The sequence below is a fragment of the Tetrao urogallus genome (genome assembly GCF_951394365.1).
Source record: "Tetrao urogallus genome assembly, contig: scaffold_158, whole genome shotgun sequence".
NCBI classification, from domain to species: domain Eukaryota; kingdom Metazoa; phylum Chordata; class Aves; order Galliformes; family Phasianidae; genus Tetrao; species Tetrao urogallus.
In genome coordinates this window covers 8209-25188 of record NW_027638858.1, presented here as the reverse complement: position 1 = coordinate 25188, position 16980 = coordinate 8209, and the positions used below count along the sequence as shown (strand labels likewise).

Here is a 16980-nt window from a genome sequence, read left to right as displayed (position 1 = left end):
GGTGAGCGTAGGGGTGTGGGCTATAGGGCTGGCTATAGGGAGTGATGGCTATGGGGGTGGGGGCTATAGGGCTGGCTATAGGGAGCCATGGCTATAGGGCTGGATATAGGAAGCCATGGCTATAGGGAGTGATGGCTATAGGGCTGGATATAGGGAGCTATGGCTATAGGGCTGGGGACTATAGGGTTGGATATAAGGAGCCATGGCTATAGGGCTGGGGGCTATAGGGCTGGCTATAGGGAGTGATGGCTGTAGGGCTGGTGGCTATAGGGCTGGCTATAGGGAGCCATGGCTGTAGGGCTGGATATAGGGAGTGATGGCTATAGGGCTGGCTATAGGGAGCCATGGCTATAGGGCTGGATATAGGGAGCCATGGCTATAGGGGTGAGCGTAGGGGTGTGGGCTATAGGGCTGGCTATAGGGAGCCATGGCTATAGGGCTGGATATAGGAAGCCATGGCTATAGGGAGTGATGGCTATAGGGCTGGATATAGGGAGCTATGGCTATAGGGCTGGGGACTATAGGGTTGGATATAAGGAGCCATGGCTATAGGGCTGGGGGCTATAGGGCTGGCTATAGGGAGTGATGGCTGTAGGGCTGGATATAGGGAGCCATGGCTATAGGGCTGGATACAGGGAGTGATGGCTGTAGGGCTGGCTATAGGGAGCCGTGGCTATAGGGGTGAATGTAGGGGTGGCGGCTATAGGGCTGGCTATAGGGAGCCATGGCTATAGAGCTAGATATAGAGAGCCATGGCTATAGGGCTGGGGGTTATAGGGCTGGCTATAGGGCTGGCAGCTATAGGGCTGGCTATAGGGCTGGGGGCTATAGGGCTGGCTATAGGGCTGGCGGCTCTAGGGCTGGCTATAGGGCTGGCGGCTCTAGGGCTGGCTATAGGGGCCCTCTATGGGGCAGGGGCTGTTGGGGGGCCCTCCACGTGTCCTCAGATCCTCCACACAGCCTCCGCGGTCCGTGCGCGCTCCTGCCGTCCCCTGGGCCGCTGCGGGGTTCGGCTGCGGGCCGCGAGGGGCTCCGTGTCGCTCCGTGTCGCTCCGTGTCGCTCCGACCCCCTCCCACCTTTCGGGTTCCCCCCCAATTTGGGGTCCCCCCCCCCCCCACATCCGGCCGCACGAACCTCCGCTCCGATGGGGGGCGCTCTCCACTTCCGGCTCCGCTCTCCATTTCCGGCTCCGCTCTTCACTTCCGGCGCCGCGTTGTTCAGCGCCTGCGCCGTCACGGCAGCGGCGGAGGGAGCCCCGGGGGGGGGGAGGGGGGCTCGGGCGGAGCGGGGGGGGGGGGGCCGGCGGCGCCATGTGGTTTCTGTACGCGCTCAGCTGGCTGTCCCTGCTGCTGCAGGTCGCCTTCGTCACTCTGGCCATCGGTGAGAGGCGGCCGGGGGGCGGCGAGGCCTTGAGGCCTTGAGGCCGCTGCGGGCGGCGGGGAGGAGGGGAAGGGGGGACCGGAAGTGGTGCGGGGTCCTTCGAGGTGCGCGGGAGGGTGGGGGGGGTCACGTGGGCGGCCTTTGGGTGCCCCCCCTCCCACCCCCCACCCCCCCCCCCCCCATGGCTGGGGGTCGTAGGGGTGTCCCCAAGGTCCCACGGTGTCCCTAAGATCACGTGGGTGCCCCCGTGGCTGGGGGTCCTATGGGTGCCCGTGGGGTCCCATGGGTGTCCGCGAGGTCCCCCGCGCTCCCTCCGTGGCTGTGGGTCCCGTGGGTGACCCTAAGGGCTCCTGGGTTCCTCCATGCTTGGGGGTCGTTGCGGGTGTCCCCGGGATCCTATGGGTGTCCCTGAGGTCCCCTGGGTGCCCACATGTTTGGGGGCTTCCTGGCTGTCCCTAAAGGCCCCTGGGTGCCCCCGGTGGGTGGGGGTCGTGTAGGGGGTGTCCCCAGGGTCCCATGGGTGTCCCCGTGACTGGGGCTTCTGTGGGTGTCTTTAAGGGCCCCTGAGTTCCACTAAGTGTCCCTGGGGTCCCCTGGGTGCCCCTAGGAATGGGGGTCCCCTGGGTGTCCCCAGTGGTTGGGGGTCGTGTGGGTGTCCCCAGGGTCCCAAGGGTGTCTGTGAGGTGCCATGGGTTCTTCCGAGGTCCCATGGGTGCCCCCATGATTGGGGGTCATGTGGGTGTCCCCAGGGTCCCCTGGGCGTCCCGTGAGTGCCCCCCATGGCTGCGGGTCCCCTGGGTGTCCTAAGGGCCCCTGGGTGCCCCCAGTGGTTGGGGGTCGTGTGGGTGTCCCCAGGGTCCCATGGGTGCCTGTGAGGTGCCATGGGTTCTTCCAAGGTCCCATGGGTGCCCCCATGGTTGAGAGTCATATGGGTGCCCATGGGGTCCCTTGGGAGCCCTGAGGTCCCCTGGGTTCCCCCAATGGTTGGGGGTCCCATGGGTGCCTCCGTGGTTGGGGGTCATGTGGGTGTCCCCAAGATCGTATGGGTGTCCCTGAGGTCCTTTGGGTGCCCACATGTTTGGGGGCCTCCTGGGTGTCCCCTAAAAACCTCTGGGTGCCCCCAATGGTTTGAGGGTCCCGTGGGTGTCCCCAGGGTGCCATGGGTGTCCCTGCGGTCCCCTGACTGCCCCCCATGGCTGTGGGTCCCCTGGTGACCCTAAAGACCCCTGGGTGCCCCCAGTGGATGAGGGCCGCATGGGTGCCCCCATCATTGGGGTCACATAAATGTCCCCGGGGTCCCATGGGTGTCCCTAGGAATGGGGGTCCCATGGGTGTCCCTAAGAGCCCCTGGGTGCCCCCAATGGTTTGAGGGTCCCCTGGGTGTCCCCAGGGTCCCATGGGTGCCTGTGAGGTGCCATGGGTTCTTCCGAGGTCCCATGGGTGCCCCCATGATTGGGGGTCATGTGGGTGTCCCCAGGGTCCCCTGGGCGTCCCGTGAGTGCCCCCCATGGCTGCGGGTCCCCTGGGTGTCCTAAGGGCCCCTGGGTGCCCCCAGTGGTTGGGGGTCCTGTGGGTGTCCCCAGGGTCCCATGGGTGCCTGTGAGGTCCTATGGGTTCTTCCCAGGTCCCACGGGTGCCCCCATGGTTGAGAGTCCTATGGGTGCCCATGGGGTCCCCTGGGAGCCCTGAGGTCCCCTGGGTTCCCCCAATGGTTGGGGGTCCCATGGGTGCCTCCATGGTTGGGGGTCATGTGGGTGTCCCCAAGATCGTATGGGTGTCCCTGAGGTCCTTTGGGTGCCCACATGTTTGGGGGCCTCCTGGGTGTCCCCTAAAAACCTCTGGGTGCCCCCAGTGGTTTGAGGGTCCCGTGGGTGTCCCCAGGGTGCCATGGGTGTCCCTGCGGTCCCCTGACTGCCCCCCATGGCTGTGGGTCCCCTGGTGACCCTAAAGACCCCTGGGTGCCCCCAGTGGATGAGGGCCGCATGGGTGCCCCCATCATTGGGGTCACATAAACGTCCCCGGGGTCCCATGGGTGCCCGTAGGAATGGGGGTCCCCTGGGTGTCCCTAAGAGCCCCTGGGTGCCCCCAATGGTTTGAGGGTCCTGTGGGTGTCCCCAGGGTGCCATGGGTGTCTGTGAGGTGCCATGGGTTCTTCCGAGGTCCCATGGGTGCCCCCATGATTGGGAGTCATGTGGGTGTCCCCCAGCTCCTATGGGTGTCCCTGCGGTCCCCTGACTGCCCCCCATGGCTGTGGGTCCCCTGGTGACCCTAAAGACCCCTGGGTGCCCCCAGTAGATGAGGGCTGCATGGGTGCCCCCATCATTGGGGTCCCTTGGGTGCCCCTAGGAATGGGGGTCCCATGGGTGTCCCTTGGAATGGGGGTCCCCTGGGTGTCCCTAAGAGCCCCTGGGTGCCCCCAATGGTTTGAGGGTCCTGTGGGTGTCCCCAGGGTCCCATGGGTGTCTGTGAGGTGCCATGGGTTCTTCCAAGGTCCCATGGGTGCCCCCATGATTGGGAGTCCTATGGGTGCCCATGGGGTCCCCTGGGAGCCCTGAGGTCCCCTGGGTTCCCCCAATGGTTGGGGGTCCCATGGGTGCCTCCGTGGTTGGGAGTCATGTGGGTGTCCCCAAGATCGTATGGGTGTCCCTGAGGTCCTTTGGGTGCCCACATGTTTGGGGGCCTCCTGGGTGTCCCCTAAAAACCTCTGGGTGCCCCCAATGGTTTGAGGGTCCCGTGGGTGTCCCCAGGGTCCCATGGGTGTCCCCGCGGTCCCCTGACTGCCCCCCATGGCTGTGGGTCCCCTGGTGACCCTAAAGACCCCTGGGTGCTCCCAGTGGATGAGGGCCGCATGGGTGCCCCCATCATTGGGGTCATGTAAATGTCCCCGGAGTCCCATGGGTGCCCCTAAGAGCCCCTGGGTGCTCCCAATGATTGAGGGTCCCGTGGGTGTCCCCAGGGTGCCATGGGTGTCCCTGCGGTCCCCTGACTGCCCCCCATGGCTGCGGGTCCCCTGGTGACCCTAAAGACCCCTGGGTGCCCCCAGTGGATGAGGGTCGCATGGGTGCCCCCATCATTGGGCTCCCTTGGGTGCCCCTAGGAATGGGGGTCCTGTGTGTGTCCCCAGGGTCCCCTGGGTGCCCCCCATGGCTGGGGGTCGTGCGAGGGTCCCATGGGCGTCCCCAGGGTGTCCATCAGCTCCACAGGTTCCCCCAGTGGTTGAGGGTCCCCTGGGTGCCCCCTGTCTGTCTCTGGGGTCCCCTGGGTGTCCCCCCATCCCCGGGTGCCCCAGCAGTTGTGGGTCCCCTCTGGTTGTCACCGCGCTCCCCCGGAGGCTCCTCAATTCCTTTTTGGGGTGGGGGGGGGGTCCCAGAGCTTAGGAGAGCCATGGGGAGGGGCTGGGGGGGATCCTCGAGGTGCCACAAAGGGCGGGGGGTCCACAGGGTGGATGTCCCCAGGCCGGGGGTCCCCTGGGTGCCCCTGATGTCCCCTGGGTGTCCCATAGGATGGGGGTCCCCCCGCCCCTGAGCCCGGCCTTCTTCCCGCAGCCGCCGGCCTCTACTACCTGGCTGAGCTGGTGGAGGAGTACACGGTTGTGACGAGGAGGATCATCAAGTACATGATCTGCGTGAGTGGGGGACGGGGGGGACACTGCTGACCCTTATGTGGGGGGCTGGGACATGGGGTGACACTGCTGTCCCTTATTTGGGGGGCTGGGATGGGGGGTGACACTGCTGTCCCTTATTTGGGGGGCTGGGATGGGGGGTGACACTGCTGTGTCCCTTCTGGGGGACACAGAGAGATGTGGGGTGACACCGCTGTCCCTTATTTGGGAGGCTGGGATGGGGGGTGACAGTGCTGTCCCTTATTTGGGGGGCTGGGACATGGGGTGACAGTGCTGTGCCCATCCTGGGGGGCTGAGATGTGGGGTTGCACCACTGTCCCAAATCTGGGGGGATTGGGATGTGGGCTGACACCACTGTCCCTTATCTGGGGGCATGGGACATGGGGTGACACCGCTGTCCCTTACTTGGGGGCTGGAACATGGGGTGACACTGCTGTCCCTTATTTGGGGGGCTAGGACATGGCTGTGCCCTTCCTTGGGGGGTGGACATGTGGGGTGACACTGCTGTCTCTTATTTGGGGGCCTGGGACATGGGGTGACATTGCTGTCCCTTATTTGAGGGGTTGGGACATGGGGTGACACTGCTGTCCCTTATTTGGGGGGCTGGGATGGGGGGTGACACTGCTGTCCCTTATTTGGGGGGCTGGGATATGGGCTGACACTGCTGTGCTCCTCCTGGGGGGTTTGGGACATGGGGTGACACTGCTGACCCTTATGTGGGGGGGCAGGGATGTGGGGTGACACTGCTGTTCCTTATCTGGGGGCCTGGGACGTGGCTGTGCCCTTCCTTGGGGGTGGAGATGTGGGGTGACACTGCTGTCCCTTATTTGGGGGCTGGAATGAGGGGTGACACCGCTGTGTCCCTCCTGGGGGGCAGAGATGTGGGGTGACACTGCTGTGCCCCTCCTGGGGGGTTTGGGACCTGGGGTGACACCACTGTCCCACATCTGGGGGGGCAGGGACGTGGGGTGACACCACTGTTCCCATCCTGGGGGGCTGAGATGGGGGGTGGCACCACTGTCCCAAATCTGGGGAGGTTGAGATGTGGGGTGACACCGCTGTCCCACATCTGGGGGGGCTGGGACGTGGGGTGACACTGCTGTGTCCCTCCTGGGGGGCTGGGACCTGGGGTGACACCACTGTCCCTTATCTGGGGGCATGGGACCTGGGGTGACACCGCTGTGCCCATCCTGGGGGGGCTGAGATGTGGGGTGACACCGCTGTGTCCCTTCTGGGGGGCTGGGACATGGGGTGACACTGCTGTTCCACATCTGGGGGGCTGGGACACGGGGTGACACTGCTGTCCCTTATTTGGGGGCTGGGACGGGGGGTGACACTGCTGTCCCACATCTGGGGAGGCTGGTTTGTGGGGTGACGCTGCTGTGTCACATCTAGGGGGGTTTGGGACCTGGGGTGACACCGCTGTGCCCATCCTGGGGGGCTGAGATGGGGGGTGACACCGCTGTCCCAAATCTGGGGGCATGGGACATGGGGTGACACTGCTGACCCTTATTTGGGGGGGTTGGGACATGGGATGGCACAGCTGTGCCCTCCTGGGGGGTTTGGGACATGGGGTGACACTGCTGACCCTTATGTGGGGGGGCAGGGATGTGGGGTGACACTGCTGTTCCTTATCTGGGGGCCTGGGACGTGGCTGTGCCCTTCCTTGGGGGTGGAGATGTGGGGTGACACTGCTGTCCCTTATTTGGGGGGCTGGGACGTGGGGTGACACTGCTGTCCCACATCCTGGGGGGCTGAGATGTGGGGTGACACTGCTGTGTCCCTCCTGGGGGGCTGGGATGAGGGGTGACACTGCTGTCCCTCATGGGGGGGTCAGGACCTGGGGTGACAATACTGTTTCCCTCCTGAGGGGCTGAGATGTGGGGTGACACTGCTGTCCATTATTTGGGTGGGCAGGGATGAGGGGTGACACCGCTGTGTCCCTCCTTGGGGGGGTTGGGACATGGGGTGACACCACTGTGCCCATCCTGGGGGGCTGAGATGTGGGGTGACACTGCTGTCCCACATCTGGGGAGGCTGGTTTGTGGGGTGACGCTGCTGTGTCACATCCTGGGGGGCTGGGACATGGGGTGACACTGCTGTCCCTTATTTGGGGGGGCTGGGATGTGGGGTGACACTGCTGTGCCCCTCCTGGGGGGCTGGGACCTGGGGTGACACCACTGTCCCTTATCTGGGGGCATGGGACCTGGGGTGACACCGCTGTGCCCATCCTGGGGGGGCTGAGATGTGGGGTGACACCGCTGTGTCCCTTCTGGGGGGCTGGGACATGGGGTGACACTGCTGTCCCACATCTGGGGGGGCTGGGATGAGGGGTGACACCACTGTGCCCATCCTGGGGGGCTGAGACATGGGGTGACACTGCTGTCCCTTATTTGGGGGCTGGGACATGGGGTGACACTGCTGTCCCTTATTTGGGGGGGCTGGGATGAGGGGTGACACTGCTGTGTCCCTCCTGGGGGGGTTGGGACATGGGTGACACCACTTTGCCCATCCTGGGGGGCTGAGATGGGGGGTGACACTGCTGACCCTTATTTGGGGGCTGGGACATGGCGTGACACTGCTGTCCCTTATTTGAGGGCCTGGGACCTGGGGTGACACTGCTGTCCCACATCTGGGGGGGCTGGGATGAGGGGTGACACCGCTGTTCCCATCCTGGGGGGCTGGGATGTGGGGTGACACTGCTGTCCCACATCTAGGGGGGTTTGGGACCTGGGGTGACACCGCTGTGCCCATCCTGGGGGGCTGAGATGTGGGGTGACACCGCTGTCCCAAATCTGGGGGCATGGGACATGGGGTGACACTGCTGACCCTTATTTGGGGGGGTTGGGACATGGGATGGCACAGCTGTGCCCTCCTGGGGGGTTTGGGACATGGGGTGACACTGCTGTCCCACATCTGGGGGTGCTGGGATGCGGGGTGACACTGCTGTGTCCCTCCTGTGGGGTTTGGGACCTGGGGTGACACCGCTGTTCCCATCCTGGGGGGCTGAGATGGGGGGTGGCACCACTGTCCCAAATCTGGGGGCATGGGATATGGGGTGACCCAGTCAGCGACTGCTGACCCTTATTTGGGGGCTGGGACATGGGGTGACACTGCTGTGCCTTATTTGAGGGCCTGGGACCTGGGGTGACACTGCTGTCCCTTATTTGGGGGGCTGGGACATGGGGTGACACTGCTGTCCTTTATTTGGGGGCTGGGACGGGGGGTGACACTGCTGTCCCACATCTGGGGGGCTGGGACCTGGGGTGACACCACTGTCCGTTATGTGGGGGCATGGGACCTGGGGTGACACCGCTGTGCCCATCCTGGGGGGCTGAGATGGGGGGGTGACACCGCTGTCCCAAATCTGGGGGCATGGGACATGGGGTGACACTGCTGTCCCTTATTTGGGGGCTGGGACATGGGGTGACACTGCTGTGACACTGCTGTCCCTTATTTGGGGGGGCTGGGATGAGGGGTGACACTGCTGTCCCTTATTTGGGGGGCTGGGATGAGGGGTAACACTGCTGTGTCCCTCCTGGGGGGGTTGGGACATGGGGTGACACCACTGTGCCCATCCTGGGGGGCTGAGATGGGGGGTGACACCACTGTTCCCATCCTGGGGGGCTGGGATGTGGGGTGACACTGCTGTCCCACATCTAGGGGGGTTTGGGACCTGGGGTGACACCGCTGTGCCCATCCTGGGGGGCTGAGATGTGGGGTGACACCGCTGTCCCAAATCTGGGGGCATGGGACATGTGGTGACACTGCTGACCCTTATGTGGGGGGGCAGGGATGTGGGGTGACACTGCTGTTCCTTATCTGGGGGCCTGGGACGTGGCTGTGCCCTTCCTTGGGGGTGGAGATGTGGGGTGACACTGCTGTCCCTTATTTGGGGGCTGGAATGAGGGGTGACACCGCTGTGTCCCTCCTGGGGGGCAGAGATGTGGGGTGACACTGCTGTGCCCCTCCTGGGGGGTTTGGGACCTGGGGTGACACCACTGTCCCACATCTGGGGGGGCAGGGACGTGGGGTGACACCGCTGTTCCCATCCTGGGGGGCTGAGATGGGGGGTGGCACCACTGTCCCAAATCTGGGGAGGTTGAGATGTGGGGTGACACCGCTGTCCCACATCTGGGGGGGCTGGGACGTGGGGTGACACTGCTGTGTCCCTCCTGGGGGGCTGGGACCTGGGGTGACACCACTGTCCCTTATCTGGGGGCATGGGACCTGGGGTGACACCGCTGTGCCCATCCTGGGGGGGCTGAGATGTGGGGTGACACCGCTGTGTCCCTTCTGGGGGGCTGGGACATGGGGTGACACTGCTGTTCCACATCTGGGGGGGCTGGGATGAGGGGTGACACCGCTGTGCCCATCCTGGGGGGCTGGGATGTGGGGTGACACTGCTGTCCCACATCTAGGGGGGTTTGGGACCTGGGGTGACACCGCTGTGCCCATCCTGGGGGGCTGAGATGGGGGGTGACACCGCTGTCCCAAATCTGGGGGCATGGGACATGGGGTGACACTGCTGTCCCTTATTTGGGGGGCTGAGATGTGGGGTGACACTGCTGTCCCACATCTAGGGGGGTTTGGGACATGGGGTGACACTGCTGACCCTTATGTGGGGGGGCAGGGATGTGGGGTGACACTGCTGTTCCTTATCTGGGGGCCTGGGACGTGGCTGTGCCCTTCCTTGGGGGTGGAGATGTGGGGTGACACTGCTGTCCCTTATTTGGGGCCTTGGACATGGGGTGACACCGCTGTGTCCCTTCTGGGGGGCTGGGACATGGGGTGACAGTGCTGTCCCTTATTTGGGGTCCTGGGACATGGGGTGACACTGCTGTCCCTTATTGGGGGGGTTGGGACATGGGATGGCACCGCTGTGCCCATCCTGGGGGGGCTGAGATGTGGGGCGGCACCACTGTCCCAAATCTGGGGGGGCTGGGATGTGGGGTGACACCGCTGTGTCCCTCATGGGGGGCTGGGACATGGGGTGACACTGCTGACCCTTATTTGGGGGCTGGGACATGGGGTGACATTGCTGTGTCCCTCCTGGGGGGCAGAGATGTGGGGTGACACTGCTGTCCCACATCCTGGGGGGCTGAGATGTGGGGTGACACTGCTGTGTCCCTCCTGGGGGGCTGGGACATGGGGTGACACTGCTGTCCCTTATTTGGGGGGGCTGGGATGAGGGGTGACACTGCTGTGTCCCTCCTGGGGGGGTTGGGACATGGGGTGACACCGCTGTGCCCATCCTGGGGGGCTGAGATGGGGGGTGACACCACTGTTCAAATCTAGGGGCCCTGGGATGTGGGGTGACACTGCTGTCCCTTATGTGGGGGGCTGGGACATGGGGTGACACTGCTGTCCCTTATTTGGGGGGCTGGGACATGGGGTGACACTGCTGTCCCTTATTTGGGGGTTGGGACATGGGGTGACACTGCTGTCCCTTATTTGGGGGGCTGGGACATGGGGTGACACTGCTGTCCCTTATTTGGGGGGCTGGGACATGGGGTGACACTGCTGTGCCTTATTTGAGGGCCTGGGACCTGGGGTGACACTGCTGTCCCACATCTGGGGGGGCTGGGACATGGGGTGACACTGCTGTCCTTTATTTGGGGGCTGGGACGGGGGGTGACACTGCTGTCCAAATCTGGGGGCCTGGGACGTGGGGTGACACTGCTGTCCCACATCTGGGGGGCTGGGACCTGGGGTGACACCACTGTCCCTTATCTGGGGGCATGGGACCTGGGGTGACACCACAGTGACCATCCTGGGGGGCTGAGATGTGGGGTGACACCACTGTCCCACATCTGGGGGGCTGAGATGTGGGGTGACACTGCTGTCCCCCCCCCCGTGGTGTCGGGGCGCCCTATCAGAGGCTGCTGCCCCTGCAGGGGACACAGGACCCCCCCCGGTGCAAGGACCCTCCTTGGGGGGGGGGGGGGGGGGTGAGGGGTTATGAGGGGGGGTCAGGCGTGAATGCAGCCCCCCAGGACCCCCTCTTTCCCCCCCCCCAGTTCTCCACAGCCGTGCTGCTGGGCCTGTACCTGTTTGAGCGCTTCCCTGGCGCCATGGTGGCCGTGGGGCTCTTCACCAACCTCGTCTACTTCGGCCTCCTGCAGAGCTTCCCCTTCATCCTCCTCACCTCGCCCAACTTCCTGCTGTCCTGCGGTGAGGGGGGAGGGGGGGGGAGGGGATGGGGAGGGGGATGGGGGGGGTATTGGGGGGCTTTGAGGGGACGTAGGGGGGATTGATGGGCAAATTGAGGGGGATGGGGGGCATTGGGGGGGATTGGGGACAGTGAGGGGATGTTGGGGGGATGGGGGGCATTGGGGGGAATGAGGGGCATTGGGGGGACTGGGGGCATTGGGGGGATGGGGGGCATTGGGGGAATGGGGGGCATTGGGGGGAATGGGGGCATTGAGGGGACAGGGGACATTGGGGGGATGGGGGGCATTGGGGGAATGGGGGGCATTGGGGGGAATGGGGGCATTGAGGGGACAGGGGACATTGGGGGGATGGGGGGCATTGGGGGAATGGGGGGCATTGGGGGGACATTGGGGGGATGGGGGGCATTGGGGGGAATGGGGGGCATTGGGGGGACGGGGGGCATTGAGGGGAATGGGGGGCATTGGGGGGACATTGGGGGGATGGGGGGGCATTGGGGGGAATGGGGGGCATTGGGGGACGGGGGGCATTGAGGGGAATGGGGGGCATTGGGGGGACAGGGGGCATTGGGGGGGACATTGGGGGACATTGGGGGGACATTAGGGGGATGGGGGGGATGGGGAGGGTATTGGGGGGCTTTGAGGGGACGTAGGGGGGATGTCGGGGTGTAGGGGGATTGATGGGCAAATTGAGGGGGGATGGGGGGCATTGGGGGGGATTGGGGACAGTGAGGGGATGTTGGGGGGATGGGGGGCATTGGGGGAATGAGGGGCATTGGGGGGACTGGGGGCATTGGGGGATGGGGGGCATTGGGGGAATGGGGGCATTGGGGGGAATGGGGGCATTGAGGGGACGGGGGACATTGGGGGGATGGGGGGCATTGGGGGAATGGGGGGCATTGGGGGGACATTGGGGGATGGGGGGCATTGGGGGAATGGGGGGCATTGGGGGGACATTGGGGGGATGGGGGGCATTGGGGGAATGGGGGCATTGGGGGGACGGGGGGCATTGAGGGGACATTGGGGGGATGCGGGGGGTATTGGGGGCTTTGAGGGGACGTAGGGGGGATGTCAGGGTGTAGGGGGGATTGATGGGCAAATTGAGGGGGGATGGGGGGCATTGGGGGGACGGGGGGCATTGGGGGGGACGTCGGGGGGATGGGGGCACTGGGGGCATTGGGGGAATGGGGACATTGGGGGGATGGGGGGACTGGGGACATTGGGGGGAATGGGGACATTGGGGGACATTGGGGGGATGGGGGCACTGAGGGCATTGGGGGGACTGGGGGCATTGGGGGGAATGGGGGGCATTGGGGGGACGGGGCATTGGGGGGGACATTGGGGGACATTGGGGGGACATTAGGGGGATGGGGGGGATGGGGAGGGTATTGGGGGGCTTTGAGGGGACGTAGGGGGGATGTCGGGGTGTAGGGGGGATTGATGGGCAAATTGAGGGGGGATGGGGGGCATTGGGGGGGATTGGGGACAGTGAGGGGATGTTGGGGGCTGGGGGGCATTGGGGGGAATGGGGACATTGGGGGGAATGGGGACATTGGGGGACAATGGGGGGATGGGGGGACTGGGGGCATTGGGAGGAATGGGGCATTGGGGGGACAGGGGACATTGGGGGGATGGGAGGCATTGGGGGAATGGGGGGCATTGGGGGGAATGAGGACATTGGGGGGATGGGGGGCATTGGGGGGATGGGGGGCATTGGGGGGACATTGGGGGGATGGGGGGCATTGGGGGAATGGGGGCATTGGGGGGAATGAGGACATTGGGGGGATGGGGGGCATTGGGGGGATGGGGGGCATTGGGGGGACATTGGGGGGATGGGGGGCATTGGGGGAATGGGGGGCATTGGGGGGACGGGGGGCATTGAGGGGACATTGGGGGATGCGGGGGGTATTGGGGGGCTTTGAGGGGATGTAGGGGGATGTTGGGGTGTAGGGGGGATTGATGGGCAAATTGAGGGGGGATGGGGGCATTGGGGGGATTGGGGACAGTGAGGGGATGTTGGGGGGATGGGGGGAATGGGGGGAATGGGGACATTGGGGGGATGGGGGGCATTGGGGGAATGGGGGCAATGGGGGGAATGGGGGGCATTGGGGGACATTGGGGGACATTGGGGGGACATTGGGGGGATGGGGAGGGATGGGGGGGGTATTGGGGGGCTTTGAGGGGACGTAGGGGGGATGTCGGGGTGTAGGGGGGATTGATGGGCAAATTGAGGGGGGGATGGGGGGCATTGGGGGCGACTGGGGACAGTGAGGGGACGTTGGGGGGATGGGGGGCATTGGGGGGACTGGGGGGGCTGGGGGGCATTGGGGGCAATGGGGGGCATTGATGGGACATTGGGGGGATGGGGGGCATTGGGGGGACATTGGGGGGATGGGGGCACTGAGGGCATTGGGGGGACTGGGGGCATTGGGGGCATGGGGGACATTGGGAGGACAGGGGGCATTGGGGGGACATTGGGGGATGGGGGACATTGGGGGGAATGGGGAGCATTGGGGGATGGGGGGACTGGGGACATTGGGGGGACATTGGGGGGATGGGGGGACTGGGGACATTGGGGGACATTGGGGGGATGGGGGCACTGAGGGCATTGGGGGGACTGGGGGCATTGGGGGCATGGGGGGCATTGGGGGGACAGGGGGCATTGGGGGGACATTGGGGGGACATTGGGGGGGTGGGGGGGTATTGGGGGGCTTTGAGGGGACGTAGGGGGGATGTCGGGGTGTAGGGGGGATTGATGGGCAAATTGAGGGGGGATGGGGGGCATTGGGGGGGATTGGGGACAGTGAGGGGATGTTGGGGGGCTGGGGGGCATTGGGGGGAATGGGGACATTGGGGGGAATGGGGACATTGGGGGACATTGGGGGGATGGGGGGACTGGGGACATTGGGGGGATGGGGGCATTGGGGGGGCTGTAAGGGAGCATAGGGGGGATATTGGGGGTGTAGGGGGGATTGGGGGGACTGGGGGTATTGGGGGGATGGGGGCATTGGGGGGGACGAGGGGCATTGGGAGCGTGGGGGGATTGGGGGATATTGGGGGGGCTTTGAGGGGACATGGGGGGTCATTGGGGGACAGTGGGGGACATTGGAGGGATGGGGGGCATTGGGGGGGCTGTGAGGGGACATTGGGGGGGCATTGGGGTATGGGGGGGATTGGGGGCATTGAGGGGACATTGGGGGGATTGGGGGATATTGGGGGGGTGGGGGGCATTGGGGAGACATTGGGGGGGGATTGGGGGCATGGGGGGCATTGGGGGGCTTTGAGGCGACATGGGGAGTCATTGGGGGACAGTGGGGGACATTGGAGGGATGGGGGGCATTGGGGGGGCTGTGAGGGGACATTGGGGGGGCATTGGGGTATGGGGGGGATTGGGGGCATTGAGGGGACATTGGGGGGACATTGGGGGGGTGGGGGGGATTGGGAGATATTGGGGGGGGATTGGGGGCTTTGAGGGGACATTGGGGGGGCATTGGGGGGAATGGGGGGCATTGGGGGGACATTGGGGGGGTGGGGGCCATCGAGAGGGGATTGAGGGGGGATTGGGGGGTGTTGAGGGGACATTGGGGGACATTGGGGGGACAGAGGGACATTGAGGGGACATTGGAGGGGGGGCCTGGGGGGATGTTGGGGGGACGTTGGGGGGGGGATTGAGGTGACATCGGGGGGATGGGGGGCATCGAGGGGACGTTGGGGGGATGGGGGGCATTGGGGGGCTTTGAGGGAACATTGGGGGGCATTGGGGTATGGGGGGCATTGGGGGGGATTGGGGGCTTTGAGGGGACATTGGGGGGCATTGGGGGGATGGGGGGCATTGAGGGGACATGGGGGGACATTGGGGGCGTGGGGGGATTGGGGGATATTGGGGGGGCTTTGAGGGGACATTGGGGGGCATTGGGGGGATGGGGGACATTGGGAGATATTGGGGGGGCATTGGGGGGCTTTGAGGGAACATTGGGGGGCATTGGGGTATGGGGGGCATTGAGGGGACATTGGGGGGATATTGGGGGGCATTGGGGGGATGGGGGGGATTGGGAGACATTGGGGGGGGATTGGGGACATGGGGGGGCATTGGGGGGATGGGGGGGATTGGGAGATATTGGGGGGGGATTGGGGGCTTTGAGGGGACATTGGGGGCACATTAGGGGTATGGGGGGCATTGGGGGCATTTAGGGGACATTGGGGGGATGGGGGGCATTGGGGGATATTGGGGGGGCTTTGAGGGGACATTGGGGGGACATTGGGGGGCATTGGGGTGGGGGGGATGGGGAGACATTGGGGGGGGATTGGGGGCATGGGGGGCATTAGGGGGGCTTTGAGGCGACAGGGGGGGCATTGGGGGACAGTGGGGGACATTGGAGGGATGGGGGGCATTGGGGGGGCTGTGAGGGGACATTGGGGGGACATTGGGGTATGGGGGGATTGGGGGGCATTGGGGGAGGATTGGGGGCATTGAGGGGACATTGGGGGGGCATTGGTGGTATGGGGGGGCTATAAGGGAACATTGAGGGGATGGGGGCCATCGAGAGGGGATTGAGGGGGGATTGGGGGGCGTTGAGGGGACATCGGGAGGACATGGGAGGGACGAGGGGACATTGGAGGGGGGGCCTGGGGGGATGTTGGGGGGACGTTGGGGGGGGGATTGAGGTGACATCGGGGGGATGGGGGGCATCGAGGGGACGTTGGGGGGCATTGGGGGGCTTTGAGGGAACATTGGGGGGCATTGGGGTACGGGGGGCATTGGGGGGGACATTGGGGGGATGGGGGGGATTGGGAGACATTGGGGGGGCTTTGAGGGGACATTGGGGGGCATTGGGGGGGTGGGGGGCATTGGGGAGACATTGGGGGGGGATTGGGGGCATGGGGGGCATTGGGGGGCTTTGAGGGGACATGGGGGGGCATTGGGGGACAGTGGGGGACATTGGAGGGATGGGGGGCATTGGGGGGGCTGTGAGGGGACATTGGGGGGACATTGGGGTATGGGGGGATTGGGGGGCATTGGGGGAGGATTGGGGGCATTGAGGGGACATTGGGGGGGCATTGGTGGTATGGGGGGGCTATAAGGGAACATTGAGGGGATGGGGGCCATCGAGAGGGGATTGAGGGGGGATTGGGGGGCGTTGAGGGGACATTGGGAGGACATGGGAGGGACGAGGGGACATTGAGGGGACATTGAGGGGACATTGGAGGGGGGGCCTGGGGGGATGTTGGGGGGACGTTGGGGGGGGGATTGAGGTGACATCGGGGGGATGGGGGGGCATCGAGGGGACGTTGGGGGGACCCTCAGCCTCCGGTCACCCCATGGGGCACCCAGGGGACGGGAGGGGACAGCAGGGGCCGCGTTGGGGACCGAAGGTGCTGTGCGTTCCTCGCAGCGCTGGTGATCCTGAACCACTACCTGGCCTTCCAGTTCTTTGCCGAGGAGTATTTCCTGTTCTCTGAGGTGAGGGGACGGCGTGGGGACAATGTGGGGACAGCATGGGGACGGTGTGGGTCATTGGGGTCCCTGCAGGGGCTGTGGGACCCTCGGGGGGGACACAAATGAGGTCCCCAGGGGGACACCGAAGTCCCCGAGGTGATACTGAGGTCGTCAGGGAGACACGGAAGTCATCAGGGTGGCATTGGATCCCTAAGGTGACACTGAGGTCCCCAGGTGACGGTGAGGCCCTCGAGGTGACGCCAAAGTCATCGAGGTCACATTGGGGTCCCCAGGAGGACTTGGGGGTGGCATTGGGTCACTAAGGGGGCACTCAAGGGGACACCAAAGTCCTTAGGGTGGCATTGGGTCC

The 16980-nt window shown here is 65.2% G+C and overlaps 1 protein-coding gene across 1 annotated transcript; it reads left to right on the top strand.

Moving 5' to 3' along the window:
- Positions 1-1279: 1279 nt before the first annotated feature.
- TEX261 (testis expressed 261) lies at positions 1280-16634 on the top strand (the record flags this gene model as incomplete). Its single annotated transcript, XM_079551160.1, has 4 exons — positions 1280-1381; positions 4927-5006; positions 11024-11177; positions 16567-16634. Coding segments are annotated over exons 1-4 (372 nt in total), but the record flags the coding sequence as incomplete, so codon positions are not given.
- Between the last annotated feature and the right edge of the window lie 346 nt (positions 16635-16980).